Consider the following 25,802-nt stretch of genomic DNA (forward strand, 5'->3'; position numbering starts at 1 on the left):
ACCCTGGGTAGAATCAGTTAACCACCCCAGTGTTTTATACTGTTCTGCACCATTGTGTATTTTTCTTTCCTTTCTTTTTTGGGTAAAACCAAGAGTTTAAGGAAAAGAGTGAATCCGGTCAGCGCCCGGAAATTGTCAGTACCTCTTCTGTATTTAGGTTGACTGTTAAAGAAAGCTAAAATAACATTGGAATATAAATATTACTTATGTTATCAATGGATACTAGGATTATGAATATTTAGTTTGAATTAGTGTTATTCTTAGTAAAACATAAACCATGATATAATAAGAGTACTACTGCGTATGATCAATTTGATGATTTGCTTAAAGTGAGCAATTGGAATCCTTTAACATATACTGCATTGTTTTGAAATGTAGTTTAGTAATTGACTCGGTACTTATGTAATATCTGGGCTCCCGTTTTTCTTATGAGACCGCATCCCCTCGCGGGGCTCGCTGCGCTCGCCACGCTTCGGGCACGGTGGCTCGCTGCGCTCGCCACACTATATAAAATCAACTCCATGCGTAATTGGATAGTAGGGGTATGAAAAAATTAGGTGCATTTAACATGGGAGCCCAGATAATACATAAGTACCATTGACTCAAATCTAAGCTAATTTACTATATAATCTAATTGTATTTAATACATATTACTAAGGGCTTAAAACTTGAAAATTTTCTTAAGTAATTCAATGAGTTGTTTTGGGAACTGGCACAAGACCCTCTTAGGTATGCAGTCACCAGATGTGCACTGAACACACCTGAGAGTAGCAGCACTCAGGTCTTTAGCACAAGCCAAACTTTTACTTAGTTTCTACCCAACTACCCTTAAGTCTGCATTTCCCTTGTGCTTTCCTTTGCTTGCAACTCAGTCTTTAGAACATTACGTGTTGCAACAAAGGGGCAAGTGCTTCCTACTATTTGTTCCAAAGCTATGGAGCCATCTGTTAAGTTAAACAGGAAGGTCTGGTTTGTCTCTCTCTCCCGGGTTTGTTTTGCTATTTTGGGAGATTCACTTCTCCCTAAGTAGAAGAGGGCCAGTATGGTCTGACTATGGGACGCATAATACGTTTAAGACCAGAGCTTCTGTTTTACCCATCTGCCAGTGTTTGAGGTGTATATATTATTAATGGAGCAAGCGACGGCTCCTGCTCAGATATGCAGCCTTGCTTGGGCAAATGAGACATTCTTCTGCAAATTGCTTTCGTTTTTGATTGCTGATTGTACGCGTGTCACCAAACTGACTCAAGGTTCATCGATGCATGCTCAGTAAATTAAAAGGAACATAAGTATGGATCAGCCGAGAGAATGAATTCTGTGCCTACAATGACCCAAGGCCATTTAATTTTCTGCTTAATTTTGTTGCAGTCAGTTTGCATTTTGGGTTATTATGCAGTAGGAAATTAACAATAAATAACAAATTTGGTCCTCCTGTGCTACTAATGATATTTCTTTATACATCTTTGTAATTCTGTTTTTCTTTATGAAAGGCTCAAGGTCTGTTCCTGTCTGATACCCAGGCAGGTACAGAAGGAAACAAAGTAAGGGGAGAATATTTTAATAATTGAAGATATTAGTTTATATCCCTTTTAAATAAGTCTTAACAGTCTTTAAAATTTAATTTACAGATAATCAGAGAAACATGGAAACAGATGAGGCGCAGGATATGACCCAAATGTCAGGTGAGGTCATGAAAAATTATTCTAAAAGGCAATATAAAATTAAGAAGATATAGTATTCACGCTGTTCCAATTAAAAATAATGTTCTGGTTTGTGCAAGAGTAAATAGGGCATAGCTGCCTACCCTCCTGCATTCTGCAGGAGACTCCCTGAAATAGCAGCAATCTCCCTCTCTCCCTCATTAATCTAGCAATCTCCCTCATTACACCTAGCCCACATTCCCGCATTACACTGTTACATTTTTCTTTTGGGGGGGGGGGGTGAGACAGATACATTTATATTAAATCATCTGCACCATTTCCCAGCACTTTACCAAGTATAGTAGCTCTTACTAACTGCTTTGGAGCTCATCTACATTTGGATATAAGTAATTTTAAAAGATTCCTCTCAGCTGTAGCAGCACACACCCACGATTCTAGGTGCCACATTCACAATCTCTTTTCACAATCTCTCCATATATGGATCTAGACACGCCCTTTGGGTGGAGCATGACACACCCTCTCAATGGGGCGCTTTGCTAAATTCTATTACCAACTATAATCTCCCTGAAACTAGTTTTCAAAAGTATGAAATAGGAAAATAAAGCAGTACAGTTTTGTGCTGTAAGATTGCAGATGTCAATTGTAGGCAGTTGCTCTTTTTGCTTCTTAAAGAGCCAGATGTTACCTTGAGATTGGACTGCAGCGCTGTTAGGACTATAAAGAAAATGATAACCTCTACAGACAGCAGCTGAAGCTCCTCCCACATCTACAGCAAAATGCCCTGATTGGATCTTATCAATGGCAGCTGCAGATGTGGGGAAAAATTCCAATATTCAAATTCCACCAATTGCCAGTCCCAGATGGTAATGTTTGGCAGTGTTTGGGGTGGCAGTTGGTGTAGCTCCCCATTTTAATAGATTCAGTATCTATTTTAAGTTATTGTTCCTTTTAGAAATCAACATCTGTACATGAAATGCTAAAGTGAGATTCAAACTCTGCTCTCTTTTTTATAGAGCACCAACATATTCTTCAGGGTTGTATGTAAGGAAATTGACTTATAGTTATATGAGACATTTACATAAAGAATTATTATGTGGCAGGTACCCTAGCTTAGAAGACTAGCGAATGTCAATAAAGGTAACATAGCTGCAACCAGGGCCAGATTTTCAATGGGGCAGATGGAGCTCCAGTGCAAGGCCTCCACATAAAATAAGCTCCTCACCATGACAGCATTATGATCACCAGACCATTATGGTTGGCCATAAATCATGCGTATTAAAATTGCTTTCCTATTTTTCCACATTTATACAATTTACAAGGGGCAATCATTTACAAGGCATGATTTTGCCATGTCAGTGATTGCCCCTTTAAAAAAAGCCAGAGTTTGTCCAGCATCACCCACGACGAGCGAACTCGAGGTGTAATTACATCTGGCCCTAAGTAGGCAATATTAACATGTTTGTTTGATGTCATATGTTGTGAGTATGTAAACATTTGGAAGGTGTGAATTAGTGATGTAAATAGGTTTGCACAGCTCGGAATGTGGTTGTTAGAAATTAGGACTGTCTGGGGTTAGTGGAAGGTGACAGTTTTCTACTCACTATTAAAATGTAGGATGTTGTAAATCATTTTGTAGTTAAGAGGTCTATGTACTAAGCATACCTCCCAACTTTTGACCTGAAGAAATAGGGACACTCGCGCGGGTGGGGCGTATGCAAATGACGGCGCAGCTTATGCTAATTAGCCGCAACCTCATTTTCATACGAGAATAGACGCTGTGCGCATGCGCACAGCGTCTATTCTACTAGATTGGGGGGTCTCCCAACTGCCACCCCCCGCAGCGGGACAATGCCTGCCGCGGGTGGGACAGCGGGACAGGACCCGAAAATCGGGACTGTCCCTCTAAAATCGTGACAGTTGGGAGGTATGACTAAGCCTTGTTCATCCCGCCGGCGCTAGAGCTTTCTTTCTGTCTCAGATTACCGGATGTGTAGAAGCCATTCTCTGAGCGATATATTTTATGTACTAACAGTTTTTCATTGTATACTAAGATTTAATATACAAGTATTTTTTTTGTTGTACTTAGCACGCCAAAGTGACTAGTTGTCACCTGATGTGTATGGGCTTTAGCTTTTTTGTATAATCAATAAAATAATGTATGTATATATAATAAATATATTAAAAGACTTAAAGTGCTCCTCCCCTTTATTGAGGGTGGGGGAGTCGAATCAAGTATTTTGTGCGCCGGAAGCCACGAGGTGCCCGAGGGTCAAATCAGGTGTTGCTCCTTTTGGGCATTTACCTGGTAACTAGTAGATAAGTAATAACAAAAAAAAACGGAATAACTTTGTAACTTTGGAATTCAGTTTACTACCATGAAAACATTTGGTACTTGTGGAGTATCACGGCTCCCATCGTATGGCATTGTATGCCATATGTAGTGGCATACGATGGCATACGATGGTATACGATGCGATGCGATTTTTACCGATTTTTGAGCATTTCTGGTCAAAAATCATATGCGATCGCATCGGATGCCATACGATGGCATCCGATGCAATGCGATGCGATCGCACCCGATTTTGCACTGAAATGCATCAAAATGCATTGAAATGTGTAGTAAACTTGTGAAATGACCCCAAATGCCATTTTTCATAGTGTACCACCCCCACTATCAACGTCAACCCGAAGCGTGGCGAGTGCAGCGAGCCCGCGAGTGGCAGCGGTACGCGTCCTACGACCTTTTCATACCCCCACTATCCACGTCGGCGTGGAGCTGAGAATAGAAAGTGTGGCGAGTGCAGCGAGCCACCGAGCCCGAAGCGTGGCGAGAGCAGTGAGCCCCGCAAGGGGACGCGGATACCTGTGAAGCCCGCGAGGGGACGCGTATAGCTGTGAAGGTATCCGCGTCCCCTCGCGGGGCTCGCTGCGCTCACCATGCTTTCTATTCTCAACTCCACGCACGCCGACATCTTGCTCCATCTAATCACAAGCGTATGGGCACCCATTCATACTGCCCATGTGCATGTAACAAAGGGTAACAACTGGCATTTATGATCTAATGCTTGTGGCGTGTGCAGAAGACTTTGGCTTTAGGCTGCCCTGTTGGTGCTGTAGCTCAGTGTACCGAAAGTATTAGTTCCATCAGTAAATAACATTGGCACAGCCTCCTTGCAGTCACCTTAATGGTGCCCATACACTAGGGTGATCGGATGGGATGCGATGGGACATCGTAATGCGATGTCCCATCACATCCGATCGCATCTTATGGTGCCCAAAGTGCATCTGTGATGCCACATTAGGTGCTGGAAGAGGGCTGGCAGCAGATGGCGGTGTAGCACAGCACTGTGGCAGAATTTAAAAAACAATTTAAAACACTGGGTCAGCCAGTCAGAGGCCTCACATTCAGTAGGGCTGCCCAGTGCTTTAAATTGTTTTATTCAAATTCTGCCACTGCCCCGCCAGCCCTCCTGCATAGTGCTGTGCTACACCTTTGCCTGCTGCCAGCAATCCTGCCGCCCGCGCCCTGAACCCGCTGCCAGCGCTCCTGTCGCCCACTGATCGCATTGTGAGCGATCGCATATGGTTAAAAACCACATGCGATTGCTCATGCAATACTATAAATATTATAATACCTATCGATGCATCATTCGACCGGCAGGTACGCTCATCGCTTCAGGTGACCCATTCGATTTCCATATAATCCTTTGATTTATTGCACAGATGCAGTCGAAATAAAAGGATTGTCTACAGTATCGCCCTAGAACAGGGGTCCTCAAACTAATTTGCTCTGGGTCCCCATTAGACAATAAACATAATGACAGAAACCCAGCAAGCTACTGTATAAGGTCATCATGTCACATGTGTAGTCAGCACACAGCACATACATGGCAGCATTGTGGAGGCACAAAATGATGTGAGAAGTCTAACATAACAGACAACTCAACAGATTGTTCAGACTCCTTGAATCACTGACTGAGATTAGAAGAGTAATCTGCCTGATGGTCAGCAACATGGAGTCCCGACCCCATGCTGAGCAGGTTGGGACCCACTTTGGGGTCAGGACCCACAGTTTGAGAACCGCTGCCCTAGTGTATGGGCACCACAATGGGACGCGTAAGACTAACAAGCATGGAAGTATAGAAGTAAGCATGGAAGTATGGAAGTAAGCATGGAAGTAGGCCTTACTTTTATTCTCGGCTGTCACCTGCAAGATGCCCCCCCTCATTTTGGTGCCCTAGGCTGCAGCCTAATCAACCTATAATCAACCTATATCACCCCTTAGATTCACCTATGGGCAGGCCAGATATTCAAGATGAGCAGTGATATGGCTGGCCAAGTATGTCCACCACAGATGACAATTTGTGCTGCAGTAAAGGTCTATTTCAGGTGGACAGACCACTGAAGAAATGCCTGGATATTAGGTGATTTGCAACATACAATAAGGTTTAGCATGCCGTCATGTCCTGGCTTTAGACACGACAGCGATTTCTTTTATGCCATGAACATTGGTGTACCGTTTGAACAAATGCTTAGACAATAATGGGCACTATATGGAAACATAATCTGTACCAAGGCTATAATATTGATTATATGTATATGTACATGTTGAATACATTTAAGCAGTGACAGGTCTTGTTACCTTACTTAGTATCGTAAAGGGCAGCTCTTGCGATAGAGCTGCCCTTTGTGAAGCAGCCAGCGGGAGGTGAGCAGGTTACCGGCGGCTCCCCACTCCTCCTACCTGGCTGCTGCTGCTGTGGGGCACACTCCACCTCCTCCTCCCTGCACCCAGAAGGGGATGTACGGGGCTAGGAAGGTCACTGGTCTGGGCATCACAGGTGAGGGGGGCGCGACAGGGGTCTGTGTGGGGCGGCGGCGGGTCGTGATAAGAAGACCATAGGCTATGGGGTATCGACAGCTTTTGCTGCCAATACCCCCGCAGCGAAAAACCCAGCGTGCATACAGAAATGCAGTAAACACGTGATAACAGGGTTTTTACTGCATTTTTCCTTTAGTGGATCCCGCCCTGAGTCTTTAGAAAGATAGGTGCTAGTCACACCCAATGGCAGAGGCCAAACCCTTTGTCCAGACCATACTTCTGCAACATTTTTCACCTATCTCTCTCCCTACTTCAATAGTCACACCCCTGCTGTGCTGGTCACACCCCCTGTAGCAGTGCGCAATAGGCCCTTCATAAATTTCAGCTCCAGCCAGGCCTTTTTGGAACACAGCAGCCATTTTCCCATAGATAAAGTTAGCTAACCACGTGATCGGCACTGGTCACATGACAAGATTGAGATGAAATGATTGGTCCGGGAAACTCGTGTGAACCTGGCCGATCACTATGACAACCAGACACAGGTCCTTTCACAGGAAGGAGAGCAGCGAGTGCTGTCTCTCCGATCTGTGTATCAACACATCTCAGGTATGTGTAGGGAGGCTACTGTCCAGGTTGCGGGCCGGTTGCACACATCTCATGACCATAATATGAGTCACATGGGAATGGGGCAAAAAAATCATATCCACCCCCAATATAATGTTTTTAAAGCAATTGTATTTTGGATTAAAACATTGGTGTTTTTATTGACATATAAACCTGCCTTCAGATTATTTACTTTGATGTTTCTTCTACATTCTATATGTATTTGTTCAGCTGTTACATGTTATGTAATTACTATGGGCGGTATTTAAACCTCTTGCTGCACAAAGTGTTCATTCTGCTCCTGATGAAGCTGGGGGAGGCTGATCCCAGGGAAACACATTGAGCTACTGAGATACCTTTTGCACCATTTACCACTGGAGGAAATCTTCCATTTAAAGACCCCTTTCTTGGACTCAACATCTAAAAGACATACCTCAGTACTTTCCGAGGCGGCTGCTGAACAGCTAGTTCATCCAGGTTTAACCATCACTCTTGTACCTCAATTGTGGAATTTGCACCCCATATTCATCATCTCATATTGGGACAATGTTGGCCACCTGGTCAATCAACATGTCGCTTACCTGTTATTAGGAGCAAATCCAAGTCTACCATCTTTAATATTTCTGCGCATGTTTCCAGTGGTAATGTGACAAACATGAACCTTTAATCATCTTTTTCAACTGTTTTATTATGGAATGCTATATGTTATAATATATATATATATATTGTTTATTGTTTAATGAAATATTATTTATAGAAGAATCCGTTTTACTCTTTTTATACAGCCATCACTGGTACATTCTTTTGGGGCTGACAACCCCAGTACCAGCTGCTGATAGTAGCGCATCTCTCATAACCCCATCATATTTCTTTATGAGCATAGGCGAATCTAAGGGGTGGTCCGGGGGTGCACCGGACCACCCATTAGATCCTGCTGCTAACAGTGAGGCACATGACGACAACCGCGGCTCTGCTCATGATTCTGAGCGCTGAGCTGCCTGCACGCACAGAGTGGGTGTTAGCTGCGGTGCTACCCTCCATATAGAGTCCCTCCCAAACCCCGGTCCGCCCACACACTTCTTGCATGACACAGCACAGTTTGTCTCTCAGCGCGGCTGCGCTGTGATGACACAAGCGCCGCCCTACCACCTTCACCATGCTGCAGAGTTTCTGTAGCTTCCCTGCAGGCAGCAGATTCCTGGCAGCAGCATGTACTGATACTGCTGCTGCAAACAAGATGCCGGCGCTTGGCACTGGAGCTATGGAGACCAGGACCCGCAGAGGTTAGTTTATAAAAGCACGGGGGGTGTATTACCATCAAACATATTTTATAAGGCAGGGTTGGGAAAAATTAATCATGAAATGTTACAGGCTGCGTTTGAAAAATGTCAGACAGGAGCTGATTGGTTGGTTGTTTATCACTCTTCATTGCATCTGGCTCAGAGAGTGTATACGGTATAACCAATGTTTCAAAATATATTGGGTGAAATTTACTACGATCTGAGTTGTATTTCACATGGGATGTTTCTATATGCAACCAATCAGCATATAGGGCCTTATTCTAGTTCGTTCTTTCTGACAAAATCCTTCTTAGATGGACAAAACCATGTGCACTGCAGGGGGGCAGATGTAAAATGTGCAGAGAGAATTAGATTTGGGTGAGTTATTTTGTTTCTGTGCAGGGTAAATACTGGCTGCTTTATTTTTACACGGCAATATAGATCTCACTTTGAAGTAAAACCCCGCCCAAATCTAATTCTCTCTGCACAAGTAACATCTGCCCCACCTGCAGGGCACATGGTTTTGTCCATCTAAGAAGGATTTTGTCAGAAAGAGTGAACTAGAATAACCCCCATACTTCTTTTTTACTGTATTTAGCACAGTCTCGGCCCTTATTCTGATTGACGCGGACTTTACCGCATACTTTCGGATCGCGTCTTTACGGCGTCTGCGCATGCGTGGAGAACGCAACGCGCATGTGCCACGCCTTGACTCGGTACCAGTTCGGCCAAATCCCGTCCAAAACTGTTCACCGCTATCAGTCGGGAAATAGGGGCGTATTATGGGCGTCATGCGGAATGACACATGGGCGTAGTTTCAAAGTGGGCAAAACGGGGCGGAAACATGGGCGGACACGGGGGAGTACACTTATGTTGGGGGGCGTACATTCGGAAACCACTCCGAATGCACGCGATCAAAAAGGGCAGAAATGTGCGGTGTCCACAAGTGTACTATTGCTTTGCGGACACCACTCGTTCATGCGGTAGGCGAACGTACGCCTAATGACTACAACCATTAACACCTGAACCCAATAGAATCTACGCCTTTACTCATTACTCACTAATAGGCCGCTTGTCAGTGCTTTAATTGAAACCATTGCTGCTTCAAGGAAACCTTAGTAATCCCCCACATATGCTGTACTTGTCCCACACTTAAAAACTGCTAACAATGGACATGACTGAATCTTAATACTATCAATACACATGTGTATTCGACATGTACTCATGAAACCACACATTTTGGGTAAAGTAAACACATTTATTTATATTCATGTCACAGTCAATGCCACTGTGATGCAATGACCATAAAATAATACATACAAACAATAAACAAGATGGCAGGGATGCAGCAAAATAAATAATAATACAAAACAAATATAATTGCACACAGATGGACTCCAGCACCTCCTATGTGCCACTGCACATGCAGCCAGTGGGAAATGAGGAGGCTGCTGGTCCTTCTACAGCAGGGCAAGCTGCACCTGACCATTCAACAGCAGGGCACCCTACACCTGGCCCTTCTGCAGCAGGCCAACCTGCAGCTGGCTCATATGCACCATCAGCAGAATCATTTGGAACACAACCGGGGACTTCACAAGATAGTACCATGGCCATCACTTCAAGTACAGCTGACAGTAATGGCAGGCAAAAGAGGGCAACAGGGGAACCACAAAGGACATATGAAGCAAGGGCTCATCTGGTTACCCTCAGCACGTGATTGGACACAAGAAGCTGACACACACAGCACAATGGAAGATTTGGGAACACATAACGGTGGAGATTAATGCAGCCACAAGTTCATTTCCGACCACGTTTGGCCTTGGTAGGCTCCTTGGCCTGTGCAGCAGCTCTTCGGGGACGGCCAGATGCTGGGGCAGGTGGAGCAGATGATGTGGAGGGGTTGGCTGGTCTACCCCTCCTGCCAGCAGGGAGTGTTGCGGGTGGTAATGCACCAGAAACGGATGACATTAGGACCCTGTTGCTGGTAACCAGCTCCACCATAAGCTCATTATGGTGGAGGAGGAGATCATTTTGGCGGGTGGCTTGCTCGGCCAGCACCTGAGCACTTGCAGCCATGGCCTGATGTGACTCAGCCATGGCCTGCATGCTCGCAGCCATGGACTGCTGGGTGCTGACCAAGCTCGCCAGGATCTCCTCGGTCCTACGCACCCGTTCTGATGCCAAGTCTCCCTGCTGGTTGATGTCCCCAAGCATCTGGGCCAAGGCGGCCAAATCGGCTTGGGCCGATGCCTGCTGCTGCACAGGCCTACCTCTGGGGCCAGGTGGCACGGACTCCTCCACCTCCTGAGCAGAGTTGTCACCAAGCGGTGGGGTGTCTGTGGGAAAAGATATACACAATTAGGAGACATTCTACGATAATTACTTGCACAAGTTTATGGCATGACCAATATTTACCTTCCAGAAAAGACGCAAACACTTCAGCTGGGGCCTCGCTATCCATCGTGCTCACCCCCCTGATCTCCTCAACTGATATACAGCTCTCGGCCATCACCTCCAGGGGGGTGAGCTCTAGCCCTGATGGCATGGGCCCGGCCCCAGATGTCTGGCTGTGTTCCCACCGCTTGGTCATCTTCCTCTTCAGGTTGGTTTTGAAGTCCTGCCACCTGCAATGTAAGTTGACATATTAATACATGTCACTCCCAATGTTAGCTGTTGCAGCCATTGCTCTGTGCTACATATTACAACATGTGATTAATGTCCCATATATAATATTACATGCAACTATGATATCAACCGTTACAATACACATTCACAATCACCCTACTCTAACTCTCAACGAAATAACATGGCAATAATGTATGTGTATCGTAACAACCTCACGGGCCATTTGCAAAATGCATCTAAGCATCAATTCAATCATTACTTGGCTATTACTGGCCACATGTATCACAAAACAACTTGCCTCTTCTTCACATGGTCCGTCTCACGAACTTGTGGCGCTACTTCATTAATCTCTGCCGTTATCTGTTCCCAAATCTTCCATCTGCGTGTGTGTGTCAGCTTCTCGGATGGACACTCTATCCAATCACGTGCTCGGGGAACCAGGATGGCCAGCTCCTGTGCTTCATATGCCTTATTTTTTTTGGATGGTTCCGCTGTAGCACTGGCTCGCCCCTTGCCACGTCCCTGGCCACGCCCCCTGGCACCAGTCGCTGCACTTGAAGTGCTGGCCATGGTACTACCTTGTGAAGTCCCCTGTTGTGTTCCAACCAATTCTGCTGATGGTGCATATGAGCCAGCTGCAGGTTGGCCTGCTGCAGAAGGGCCAGGTGTAGGTTGCCCTGCTGTAGAATGGTCAGGTGCAGGTTGCCCTGCTGTAGAAGGTCCAGCAGCCTCCTCATTACCCACTGGCCGCATGTGCAGTGGCACATAGGTGGTGCTGGAGTCCATCTTGTCAAATAGTTGCTGCAGATCTGGGTCCACCTCTGGTTGTGATCCAGACATGTTAGCAACAACATGGTCACCTTCTAATACACCTTTATATACTGTTTGTGTAGCCTGTTTGGCGGACATCAGCGGCAGCTGCGTTCCGTGCGTGAGCGTACGTCGCTGTTTTTTCGCGCCGCATACGGTGGCTAAAATTCCATTGTGTAAAACCTGGCGAAAGTTCTACATGAAATACTGGGCACCAATGCTAACATTGCATAGAATCTTCTGATACACCTGTGACTATTGCACAATACACATGCTATTTGCTAGCATGACATGACATTTGATTCATGACTACTGTGGTATTGTGGCGTTTGTTTGCAAGCTAAAAGTAGCCCAATCCCTTAGATAATCCAGGCCACAAGTCATGCAATACTCATCTCTACTGTTATAGACCACACATGTGAGAGCCCTATAAATAGTGACTTGCTGCTAGAATCATTTGTCTCCAGATCTGGACTTGTCAGGGTCTAAGGTAAGCTCTTCCATGCTCCTTGTAGATATGATATCCATTAACAATGTAAGTGTATGAATGTATGCACAATTGCCTCACTGACTACAGATTGTTGGGCCAGCAAAGTGCGTGTATCATTATTGCAACATGTCACATGTTCACTATTTCACTCACAGGTCTTAAACCTGTGTGGGTTTATCTATTGCAGGACAACATGTCCCAGCAATAGATGAAATGTCTCATAGTACATGATGTCGGCAAAAAATGCTGACACCTTTATCTGTGTGTTTTTGACGGTGTGTATTGAGTTCATATTATTGTGTCATCATTAGAGAGTCAAATGGATCTGCGGGATTTCACGGGGCGGCCATCTATTGTACGTATTGAAGGCTACAAATCTATTTGTAGTGGGATATGGCCATTATGTGCATAGGTGCATCAGTATTTATGTTCATTTCTTTATAGGTTGCTGAAGCAATGATGCGCTACATGGAGAGGAGGCTAAGGGCACTTGCGGCTCTCCCCACTCGTCGCCCAAGGAGGCCAGGACGTGCTAGAATCTATCGCACACGGGTGACTCTGTTTGCTATGCCCGATGATGAGGTACTTACTAGGTACCGGTTACCGCCACATGTCATTCTGGATCTGCTCACCTTAATTCAGAGCGATCTGGAACCTCTACACGGGATCACGACAGCAATTCCGCCTCACACACAGCTGCTGGCGGTGTTGCATTTCTGCGCCTCAGGATCATTCCAACAAGTAGTGGCAGTACTTGCTGGAATATCTCAGCCGGCCTTCTGCCGAATCCTGAGGCGTGTGACGTCGGCCATGTTCAGGCGCAAGGGGCACTTCATGGCCATGACATTTGCCACCGAGACCCTGCGCAGAAGCCAGCAGGCCTTCCATCAAATTGCTGGCTTCCCTAATGTGATAGGGGCTGTGGATGGCACCCATGTACCATTTGTGCCTCCATCTCGAAGTGAGAAGATATATAGGAACCGCAAATTGTTCCACTCACTGAACGTGATGGTGGTATGTGGCCCATCCATGGAGATTCTCGCCTTCAACTCGAAGTTTCCCGGAAGTGCCCATGACTCTCATGTCATCCGACAAACCGGGATATGGCAAAGACTACAAGAGCTGGAAGGCCGTGATGCGTGGGTTCTGGGTGACTCCGGTTACCCATGTACGCCCTGGCTACTTACGCCGTACAGCTACCCAGCACCGGGCCTACAGGAGGCATTCAATCGGGCGCATGTTGCCACCAGGCAAGTGGTGGAGCGCTCAATTGGCCTTTTAAAAGGTCGATTTAGAGTGCTCCACCGCACTGGTGGTGACTTACAATATGCGCCTGAAATGGTGTCGAGGATCGTGGGCCTGTGTATATTTTTCCACAACATTGCTGTGCGGCGTGAGATACCCTTTGATGAGTGGGAGGTACCATCTGAGCCGCAAGATCCGCCCATGCGCCCATCCCGCGCCCCTGAATGCCGGAGGGGATACCAGCTGCGGGACTCTGTGGCGCAAAGATACTTCAGGTACATGTTATCGAGTTGACAGAACACACCAATTATTGTAAAAATCACCCCTTCAAATAAGTACAGTGTGTTAGTTGTCAGTGTTACAACACGAAAATTAGCCAGCCTGCCCTCCTAATGGCAAAGAAATAGTAGATATTTATCATATGTGCTTAGTTTTGGGGGAAGTTAAATATAGGTGCTAATTATTATACCTTGTTCAAGGGATCTTATGTGTTTGTTATATCTTCATTATTGTAGTTGATACTATCCCTGATGACTGGTGAGTACATTGATTTATTCTGTAATGTGTTGGGGATTTTTTCATGTGTTGATGTCTGATTTGTTTGCAGATATATATATATATATATATATATATATATATATATATATATATCTCTATATATATGATATTTGAATTTATTCACATGTTTCAACATTTCAAGGAGCAGGCAGCCAGGCAGGCAGGCAGGCAGGCAGGGCTGGTGTATAATGCTGGTCTCAGGATACCTGCAAGTGTGTGTATGTGTCTTTTACACATAAATGTACGCATACACATAGATGCATAGAGTAAGTAATGCTAACTACAGCTATGCGTTGCTAAGCTATAGCACGCGTTGCTTGGCGGAGCGAGGCGTCATTGGATTTGCTAAGTGCATACACACTGTGTTTTATATATATCAGATTTGTTCATTGCCATACATCAACACTACTGTTTTGAAGGCATGCGAATTTGTCACCATTTGTGTTGGCGCAGAGACGCTGTTCATGTAAAGATGAACAATAAAGTTATTAACACAAATAACTGTGATCAACCAATGCCACCACCTGATTGGTTGATAGATGCCATTGTCAACATGGCGGAGACACGAAGGGCAGAACCCTTCACACATGCGGAGCTGAGGGTTCTTGTCTCCGTCATGGAGACAAGGCTGGGCCGTGCGGGGCCCTTCATCACAAACCGCCATAAGCGGAGGGCGTATGCTGCGGCAGGGCGCCGTATTTACGCCCGCACTCGGGTGCGGAGGTCCCTCGGGCAGCTGGAGAGGCGGTGGTCGGACCTCCGCAGGCGCCAGCCCCAGCTGCTCCAGCAAATCAGGGGCGAAATTGCTGAGTGTGAGTATTTTAGCTATGAAATTTCGCACTTACAACATAGCATCTAGAAACAATAAAATGTGTCTCATGATAAGTGGGTGTCCATGGGTTTAAAAGTCCATAGACTGTTATGTGTGCTTCTTCCTGGTTAACATGCAGTCATGTGGCTTTTATATGTAATGACATAGCATTGAGGATTCTGATGCATACAATGTGCCAGATCTAATATGTGTTACACATTGATAAATGCCTGGGTTGTAATGTGTGAACAAATTACTAACAATCACATAATAATTTAAATGTCACAATTTGGAATCCATTAACAGTAAGGAGCTACTTTCCTGCATCGTTTGCCATCATTATCACCCTTCCATGTATGTCTTGTTATGGATTAATACATGTGCCCCAATGACCCGACATTGACCATGATGTTTTTTTCTACCACACAGCACGAGCCCGAGCCCGACAGGCCCGTGAAGACGCGGAGGCAGCCCTGGGCCAGGAGGAGGCCCAAGACCCGGAGGAGGAGGTGGCGGCAAGGGTGGAGGAGGAGGAAGTGGAGGAGGAGCAAATGGTGGAGGAGGTGGTGGAGGAGGAGGAGGAGGTGCGTGAGGAGGTGGTGGAGGAGGATGTGGAAGCGGAGTTGGTGGCGGAGGAGGAGGTGTTGGTGGCGGAGGAGGAGGTGGTGGTGGTGGTGGAGGAGGAGGAGGAGGAGGAGGAGGAGGAGGAGGAGGTGGAGGAGGAGGTGGAGGAGGAGGTGGAGGAGGAGGTTCTTGTGGCAGAGGAGCTGGCGGAGGAGGGGGCTGAGGAGGCCACGGTTGCCCCGGAGAATTCGGATGACGAGGGGGAGGAGGCGTGCCAGGCCCCGGAGTACCAGCAGATCGGTATGTTAACATAATGCATCATTCATGAAGTAGTTGTACTGGTATTTCTTATGTAGCACTGGTGATAATAAATTTTGGGCCCATCCTATTCATATAGACCCCAAAGTGGGTAGCTACAGATACAGGTACGGGTTAGATGGGGTGTCCAAGGCATCCCTTTCATCCAGGACACCTCTCAATTACACAGGTTTGTGGGATGGGTTGGAGGTCCATTTTGACTGCCACATAACCGTTGTAGTTAAACAGGATCCAGGAGTAAAGGGATGAGTGGATCATTTGTGGATTAAAATCACCTGCTGCAAGCGTAGATTATGACCCATCAAATAGTGGAATCTATATGGTTGCTGAATGTTATTTATAAACTCTAGGATGTATGCTATAAATGGAGTAGGGGCCGGCCTACCTTGGAATGGAGTCACAAGTTGCCAGTGTCCCAGGAGCCTCCTCTACCTAAACACCCCCTGTAGTTCAGATTGTTTTTTTGACCTCACAGAATTGTAGGTTGGTTTAGACAGAATTTAGATTTTGAGGATGTGTACTGTGCATTCCTGACATTTGCATAACTCCCATGCCACGAACCATCACTGAACTTAGACTGAGCAGATTGTGACAAGTTCTTATTGACGGAGGCCATGACATGCTTGTCATTGGTTAGTCATGGGTGGGTTGTGACTGAGAAGAAACACTATGACTGTTATGTCTTCTGCAGAGTAAAGGGTAGAGGCCAAAAAAGACAGTATGTAGTAAATAAGTTTGCATGTATGTATATATGTATGTGTCATATCTATTTATCTATGTGTGTCTATATCTCTCTACATAGATATATATATATATATATATATATATATACACACATGTCACCTAGCATTTGTGCCATTTATGTCGCAGTATGTGAAATGTATGCATGAATAACATGACTAATTTTTGCCCCTTTGACATGCCCACAGATGACACCACACCAGCAGATGAGGGGGTGCGTGGGGCCGTCCTGCGAGCGGAGCACCACTTGCGGCTCCTTCTAGCAGACCTGCAGGACATCCGCGATCTGCTGCTTTAATTTATTATTTTATCATTTTTTTTTTCGATGTTAATGCTGTTTTTTAATAAATTCTTTATGCAAGTTCACAGTTGTTGGTTTTATTTGCACTTGAAACAGTATATGTGTAGATTGTTTATAATCTTTTACACAGGGTGTAATACAAACCATTGCACTTACATTGCTGTAAGGGTTAATGTGTGCAATGCATGTGTTAGGCATGCTTGTAAGGATATATTGGCATCTAATTGATTCCAATTCCAAATAAGCTGTTTTTTATGAGGATAGGTAATTGAATAAGTGGGTCATGTGATGTATTGCAGAAGATACTTCATAGTGGGTTGTTTGGCGTAAATACTCCGCTTACGGGCGGTCGCACCGCTTGGCTCCCGGTCGGATGCGGTATTTCCGAGCATACTCTGTAATACTCTGTAATACCGTGCAGAATCGGAGTGTTTCTCCCGCACACGCATGGTTTGTATGTCGTCCGTAAACACGCCCTGTTCTTAAAGAGTGAGTCCGTCCGAATACGGAGGACACGTGGGCGTTTCTACGGACGATGGCCGCATGCGGCAAAACACCGTGGCGTGCGGACCGCTCCGTAAGAATGCGGGAATATCCGCACCGATCAGAATAAGGGCCCTAGACAGGATCTAATTGGTTGCCCATAGCAACATCCCATAGGAAATACAGTTCCCATCTTCAACTATTTCCGCTATTGTGTTTTATTGGTCAAATAACCATATGGGTTAGTTTCAGTTACGGCACTATTAATTTAGTTTTAGGGCCAGATGCACAAAGCTTCAAAATTGAGTAAATGGAGAGTGATAAACAGCCAGCCAATAAGCTCCTTCCTGCCATGTCACAGACCGTGTGTCAGACAGCAGCTGATTGGCTGGTGGTTTATTTCTCTGTTTTATCACTTTTGAAGCTTAGTGCTTCTGGCCCTTAATCTGCCCCATGCGGTTAACCCATAGATTCCCAGCTCCTGAGTCTTAAGGTGGGCAAACACTAGGGCAATTTATCTGAGGCTTGAAATTGCATCACATTTCCATTGAGCTCCTTGGCAGCTTACCGGGACACCTGCATGCCAGATTTTGTACTTGAGGGCTTATTTCGCAGAAGATCTATTATATATACAACCCGTGACAAATCGCGTGCAAATTATCTACTGCACACATTTGTACCATACAATTTATCTGATGGGATGTACTACAGGCTGCTAGGGGGGGTTGCCTAAACAGGGCAATATAAAGCTATGTAGAAGTTGCTAATAGGTACCCTACCTATGAGCTGACCTAGACCCATCTGAACAGCCACACTGCGCATGCGAGCGATCTGTGCGAACAAATCCAGAGATGGCTAGCCATCACTGTCCATTTGCTGGTGGCTGTTTGTGGGCAGCACGCCAGCGTTTTTTGGATTGAGACTGGGCATGGAGCCCATTACACATGATGCCATACACCATAATGCTCATTACACATGACGCCACACAATGCAATGCTCATTACACATGACGCCACACGCCGTGATGCAAATTACATATAATGCCACATAACTTACCCACATGCTCAATGCTAGGAGTTTCTTTCTCGATGCCAGGGGCTTCATGCTCGATGTCAGGGGCTTCATGCTCAATGCCAGGGGCTTCATGCTCGGTGCTAGGGGGGTTTCATGCTCATTGCCATGGGGGATTACATACTTGTTGCTACGGGGGATTACATGCTCTGTCAATCGGGATTCATGCTTGTTGCTATGGAGGATTAGATGCTCTGCCAAGGGAGTTTTATACTCCTTGCCACGGAGTGAGGCTCACGGTGACAGCTGCCAGGCTGGCAGAATGGAATCGGTGTGACAGCCAGGCAAAGAGCGATGGGCTGCCTGGCTGTCTTCAGAGCGGGTATGCGGCTATTTGAAATTTTGAATCAAAGCATGTTCCATCAAATGTCATTTAAACGTATAGGTTTGCTGTGAAAACGTACCATTTGAGTGGTGCTGTGTTGCTGCATTACAATGTATCAGCCTTTATGTACAGCATATGAGCTTAATGCATATGTTATCTCTTATTTGTTACTTAGCTTTACTGTCACATATGTGTTATTTAATCATTTACAGTCGGCCGAATCAATTTAAGGTCAAGATTATATGACAATTTTTGTCAAATTTTAACCTTTGTCAGTACATTTCTTTACTTTTTCAGCTGTATACAGTTTTGTCTATATTTGTTTGAATGCCTTTATTTCTAATAGTTGTTAAGTACAGTTAATGTAAATTGTATTGCAAGAGTCTTGGCATATTGTATCACTATTTTTGGGAAATGTAGCACTTACAAGTGGCAGAAAAGCAGCCCAGCCCACACTAACCTCATTTAGCTCACACATCTCTGCCTATTCCGAAACTAATATCTGATGGTAAGAACTGTTGCAGTTGTGAAATGAAATGAACAAAGTGAGATATATTTAACGGAACAATATCCGGCACTTCCAGGGAACCAAAAGGCAGAGATGTTATCTGTGCTAACTGGCATCGGCTTCTGAAGCTTTCAGCAGAAGTTTGTGTCTAAGTAGAAAACCTGATGTGCTCTATGTAGCACTAATGACGGGAAGTGTAAAGCACAGATGCACATCTGTGCACCCTGGTACAACCATTTCATATATGCTTATATAGGGAGCTGAGATACTCTGGAACCACCTTCAATAGATCAAGGGGTCTATTTGTCATTAAATATTTGCAAATATTTTTTTTTTTTTAAATTGGGTGATAGGGAGTAGCCACCTCTGTTGTGTATATATATGGTCACCATGACACCTAAATCTGCCCCTGCATACTGTACATGTGCCACACTCCAAAGTATGATTTGCCAGAAATGAATAATTAAGCATTTTTTGCACTATCTCTCTAAATTTAGTACCTGGGAGATGGGTATTGTGTAGGGTTTTAAATGCTTTGTTGGTTGCTTTTGAAACATGTCAGTAGCCTTTTGGTCGGTGTTTAGAAACTGTAAGGTGTTATGGCTGTTTGTTATACAGTATATACTGCAAAGTAAATACTTCATTACTTCATTAGTCCTACTACTACTATTACTATTTCTACTACTCCTTCTACTAATACTGTACTACGGCTACTGCTACTATTTCTATGATAACTACTACTATTACTTCTAGTACTATTACTATTTCTAAGATTACTGCTACTACTACATTTACTCCTACTACTATCAGTGCAATATACCGCCATATTTTAATTAAATGTTAACGTTAATTATTATGACTTCTCACCACACAGGAAACCAAAGTCCTGCAATAAGTGATGGTTTGGATGACAATGATGAACCCATGCCTTTGCCTGAGGATCTCTCCACCAATGCAGGGTCGCAACAAGCATCCAAAAATGACAAATCTAATGGTAAGATCCATAAAGTCTACTGACAAATTACTGAGATCTTGGCTGGGAAATAAGAAGATTTTCTAGAAAATATTTTTATATATTCCCAGGGCTATCTTAACAGCAATGCCTTGGGCAAAGCGGTGCACTGGGGCCTCTATACATTCATTCAGAGGAATGTATAAAAAACATTATAACATCCTCTCATACGGTCCCACACCATCTCTCCACATGCTTCCATACAGTGATGGCTGTCCGCACTCTGATTGGTGGAAAGCTCCAATCAGCATGCTGACAGCCAATCACTGTCTGGTTGCAGGCTAGAAGGCAGGTAGAGAATGCTACCTGGCAACTCTGATTGTGGGTATTTCAAAATCAGAGCAGCTGAGGAGCATTTTTCTCTGCTTGCCTCTCATCTGGCTGACCTTTGCATGAAATGAGCAGCCACACACTATACATTTCCTCGCCGTTACTTGGGGACTTGGCTGTACGTTAGCTGGTCCGGAGCAGATGATTGCAGGAGTGGAATGTAATGGTAGGGTGGGGGTATCCCTCACTGTTACTTCAGTAAAAATTGACCTACAGATGCCAGGTATGCATTAAGGCCCTTATTCTGGTTCACTCGCAAAGGCAAATTCCTTCTCAAAACAAAATCGAAATCTCTCCGCACATGTTACATCTGCCCCACCTGCAGTGCACATGAAAAGGAATTTGCCTTTGCGAGTGAACCAGAATTCCTGCATGTTACAAGAGGATCTTCCCCACACAGCACACGGAAAGGAAACAGCAGTCACACAGATACTTCGGGTGAAATTTAATAGAATGAGAGATTCAGAAAGTGAGAGATCTGGTAAGAAATCTCCAGGTTTTTTAAAATGGCAATCATTTACACTGCCAAATCAAACTGGTTTTGCAGTGCAAATGATTGCCGCTTTAAAAAACCCTGGAGATTTCTTACCAAATCTCTCACTTTTTGAATCTTTGATCCTATTAAATATCCCCCTTCCAATGCTTGAAAGCTCACAGATGCTGCCCAGTGTGCATATACGTTCAGATGGTCCTGCCTAAATAGCAGGACTTGGGAAAGATGTGCAAACATAGGATGAATACAGTACGGGGGGGGGATATGCAGATAAAGTAGAACTGATAACAGATGCATACTGTATGCACCTGTTTCCTGAATGTGTCCAATGCTATGTGAGACCCATAATGGTTGGGCCACAAGCAAGATTATGACTATAGTACATATCAAATAGACGTTGGACCAAAATGTTATGATTTGACAACTTGTCAAAATCAATGACTATAAGGACAAGAATAAATGTTTGGTGTTTGCTGTTGTTTTGTGTGTGTGTGTGTGTGGGGGGGGGGTACTGTGTAATACCAGGTTACTGTAGCTTTATTTACTGTGAATTGACATCATTACTATTATGTAATTAATAAGTTATTTACTAAATAAGCGAAAATGTGTATCATCCAATCACCCATCAAATGTAATCAATCTGGTGCACTTTAGACACAGAAGGAAAAGTGTTGTTGGTTACTGTGGCTTCCTGCGTACTTGCACTATTATCCCTATTATCTAATACTATTAGGGTTGTTATAATATCAATTTAATAATGGACACAATAAATGACACAGGTTCTGTGGCTGGTTGATTTCAAGGCTGCTTTTCATCTCATGTTAATCTGAAGAGAACCTGTGAATTTCCCTGAATGAATAATGGGATAGTATTATACACTAAATATTACCAACAATCTGGAAATTGCCCAAATAAGTACTTTTATTTGGCTTTCTTTTTGCTTTATCTGACATCTAGTGGTCATCATTGAAATAATGAATTATATATACTGTAAATGTCAAAGCTGCAAAAATGTGCAGCTTTGCCCATTTTATTTGCTAACTGTCCTACTATGCAAGTGTTGTACTAGTGTGATTTCACTGTAAAAGTGCAGTATAGGCTGATGCACAATCTTCTTATTCTTGGAAATATTTATCAATGCATGTAGAGAGATAAAGCATCAATCAATCAGCTCTTAACTATCATTATGCAGGTGATCTTTGAAAATAGATTGAAAATAAAGAGGTGATTGGTTTATCTCTCTTTCCTTCTTATATCTTTCCATGTTTTGCTAAAATTCCCTCCTCTGTGTTTAAAATTATATTCCTACATAAGTCATACTTGCCTACATTTGAAAACTAGTTTCAGGGAGATTATAGTAGGGAATAGAATGTTGCAAAGTGCCCCAATGAGGGAGCATGTCATGCTCCACCCAAAGGGCGTGTCTAGTTCCATATATGGAGATATTGTGAAAAGAGATTGTGAACGTGGCACCTAGAAGCGAGGGGGTGTACTGCTACATCTGAGGGATCAAGCAGTTAGTAAGAGCTACTATACTTGATAAAGTGCTGGGAAATGGTGCAGATGATTCAATGTTATAAATTCATTTTATTGGTTCCTGCTAAGAATTGTAGGGGCATGGGTCACAGGGTAGATCACCCCCTTCAGTAGATCACTATTGGTTGACAGGCCATAGTCGACACATTAAAAATGTTGACAGTTTAATAAGTTGACACAAGCAATAGGTCGAAACGGAAGAAGTTTTTCACTTTTTTTGGTGCCTATATCGACTTCCATCAACATGGACACTGTATGAGTGTGCCTCTTTCCCTTGTGCCTCGGGCATGCTACGCTTGGCACACTAGTAAAGTATGAAAAAACACCCGTTCTGGATTTTTTTTTTACAAAACACATGTCGACCTTTCCCATGTTGACTGGTGACGACCTATTGGCTGTCGACCTATTTAATGTTGACCTGCTAACCACATGCCAAGTAGTAGTTATCATTTCTTACCTGTTTGACAGACAAAAGGTAGCAAGGCACAGGAGATCAAGGCAGGGCTGCCACCAGGAATTTTGGGGCCCGGGACTGATTTCCAGTCCGGGCCCCCGCAAAATGAGCTGCCCAGGCCCTTCCAGAGGCCGGGGCCTGGGACAGCCGTTAGCGGCCCTGGTTCTAGGAGTGGAAAGTATTTTTTGATGAATATTTTCTGTTGTGGGTGTTTGTAATTAGCATGCTGCTATACTGTGACATGCTGATTCATCTAGTATAATAGCAGGATCGTTTTGAATTATATAAAAGCCTCTGAAGGAGAACTGCTATTTTTTTGTATATGAATCATTTTTCCTTTTGGCATACAACAGTGAAACTTTGCACGCGCCTTGTACAGTTGACTGCAGCTTATGTAAGCAGTGGAGCGTGTTTTTTCATACTATATCAGTTCAAAGATGTCCTTTTTAACTAAATCAGCAGTGTCACATGACCTCAACTGAAAGACCAGATTGACTCATTCACCACCTGCATCTCACATCATCCCAAGACATTCACATGATCCACTTATTCCATTACAGTTGTGAGTAAAAGTTTGTGGAACCTGTTTTTGGATAAATTTAACCTAAAATGTTTCATGACTTTATGTCATATATTAATACTTCACAATTTTTCTCTAGACATTTATGGGAATGTGGACATCCCTTCAGCTAAAATACCTGCCAGCCTCTATTTACCAATAATGACTTCATCCAAAAGTGTCATGTAGACCAATCTTTTGCAATCAGCTTGCGGAATTTTATCTCCTGTTTTTATACAGAATCTCTTCAACTGTTAAGGCCCATACACACTGGGTGACTTTGAGCTGAAAGCCGCTCAAAACAGCCTGTTTGAGCGGCTTTCAGCTCAAAGCCGCCCAATGTGTATGGCCCGGCGATGAGCGGTGAGAGCTGCTGAGCGCTCCCGCAACATCTCCGGGAAAGCCGATGAGCGGCTTTGAGGGCGGTTTTGCATAGCTCTGCGCTATGCAAAGCCGTCCTCTCCCCTCCGTCAGCGCCGGGTAGGGGGAAAGCTGCTCAGTGTGTATGCAGTGGTGATTGTCATCATCGCTGTCCATAGTCGCCCAGTGTGTATGGACCTTTATTTTTGTATACTGTGTAAGGAACTTAAACCTCATAGTTTCTTGCTGTTATATTCAACCTGTTAAAAGCGAATGTAGGTGGTTGTTTATGCCCACAGCATGTAGTTTACCTCCTTATGGGACTAATTAAGACCTGCTCACAAGACAAATATGTTCTCGAAATAGACAACATCATGTGCACTACAGGTCAGGCACATGTAATGGGTATGGATTGGTTGGTCGACCTAAAGATGGTCGACAGTCATTAGGTCAACACCACAATGTCAACATACTGCTGTACTATACTACTGTTCGACAGGGGTCTAGGTCGACATGGGACAAGGTAGACAGGTCATAAGGTCAACAAAAGCATTAGGTCGACATGGTCAGAACGACAGTCAAAAGGTCGACATTGGGTTTTCACTGTTTTTTAACCGGATGTTGACACAATCGACATGGACCCCTGTGGATCATTGCAGTATGTCGACCTAGTGATGTTGACCTAATGACAGTCAACCATCTTTTGGTCGAACAACCGACCGTATCCCCATGTAATATGTGCAGAGTAACATTTAGGTGAGTTATTTTGTTTATGTGCAGGTGAAATACTGGCTGCTTTATTTTTACACTGCAATTTTAATTTAAGTTTGAGCACACCCCACCCACATGTAACTCTCTGCACATGTTACATTTGCCCCACCTGCAGTGCACACTCTTTTGACCATTTTTCAGGTCTACTCTGAATTGGGCTCTATGTCCCAAAGATATGCCATACCACTGCCACATAACTATGCCCCATGCAGTAATGCCCCGTGCACATGCTTCGATTCAGAGTGACTTTGATCGTATTTTGCTTATTGAAGCAAAATCGAATCGAAATCTAATCGAAAACGACCCTGAATCAAAGCGTGTTAACTGCCTTCAATGCAGATTCGATCCCAATGCACAGCCCAGTGGCACCAGGATACAAAGCAGAAATAGACTGGCCTGGCCAGTCTATTTCTGCTTCAATCTTCTAGATCAAAGGCAGATAACATGCTGCTCTATGCAGCATTCGCCCCTCCCTCTATGCACTGTCCTTCCCTCCCGTTTGATGCCGCCACCCGCCGGGTCCCGGTGGCCGTCGATATAGAATCGATATCGACAGTCGCCACATCAAACCGTCTCTATACCACTTAAAAATGACAGGATGGCTTTAGGAGAAGATAAGGAGTTCGTACACCAGAGATAGATATAATGAGAGCCAATGACTAATCACAGGATAAGTTTGCGCAGATTGATCTCCCTAATTCTTACACAGGTTGAACTAGGGATGCGGTCCTGAATGGAACACTATCTCATATTTTGAGAGTGTTTGCCAGGGGCATAACTAGAATTTTGTAGGCCCCATAGCAAAATCTTGAAAGGCGGGCTCATCGCCCCACTGTGATGCAGTTCAAGTCACTACCTGATGACTGACTGCTGCTCATCCGCTCAACACTGCATAGCCCACCTTCAGGCCTAGGGGAGGATGCTCTAACATCCGCACCCCCTTACCGTACACTGCAGAGAGGAGGAGGTCACAGGTCCGGGAAGCACAGCTCTGTGCTGCCTGGACACAGGTGAGGGGGGGTCGGTGCGGGGCGGCGGGGGGTCACGTTAGAAGCCCACAGGCTTCAATGA

The 25,802-nt window shown here is 44.6% G+C and overlaps 1 protein-coding gene across 10 annotated transcripts in view; it reads left to right on the forward strand.

Annotated features, from left to right (window-relative positions):
- IKZF1 (IKAROS family zinc finger 1) overlaps nt 1-25,802 on the forward strand; it is a 104,834-nt gene that overhangs the window by 22,088 nt on the left and 56,944 nt on the right. For 8 of the 10 annotated variants that reach the window (XM_083188192.1, XM_083188191.1, XM_083188196.1 and 5 more), the window contains exons 2-3: nt 1,629-1,682; nt 20,091-20,210. In XM_083188192.1, coding sequence (XP_083044318.1) covers nt 1,629-1,682; nt 20,091-20,210 — 174 coding nt within the window. The remainder of the gene's footprint in view (nt 1-1,628; nt 1,683-20,090; nt 20,211-25,802) is intronic. The other 2 variants (XM_083188193.1, XM_083188197.1) reach the window with 1 other exon arrangement.

The sequence above is a fragment of the Crinia signifera genome, chromosome 5, assembly GCF_055691185.1.
Source record: "Crinia signifera chromosome 5, ASM5569118v1, whole genome shotgun sequence".
NCBI classification, from domain to species: Eukaryota; Metazoa; Chordata; class Amphibia; order Anura; family Myobatrachidae; genus Crinia; species Crinia signifera.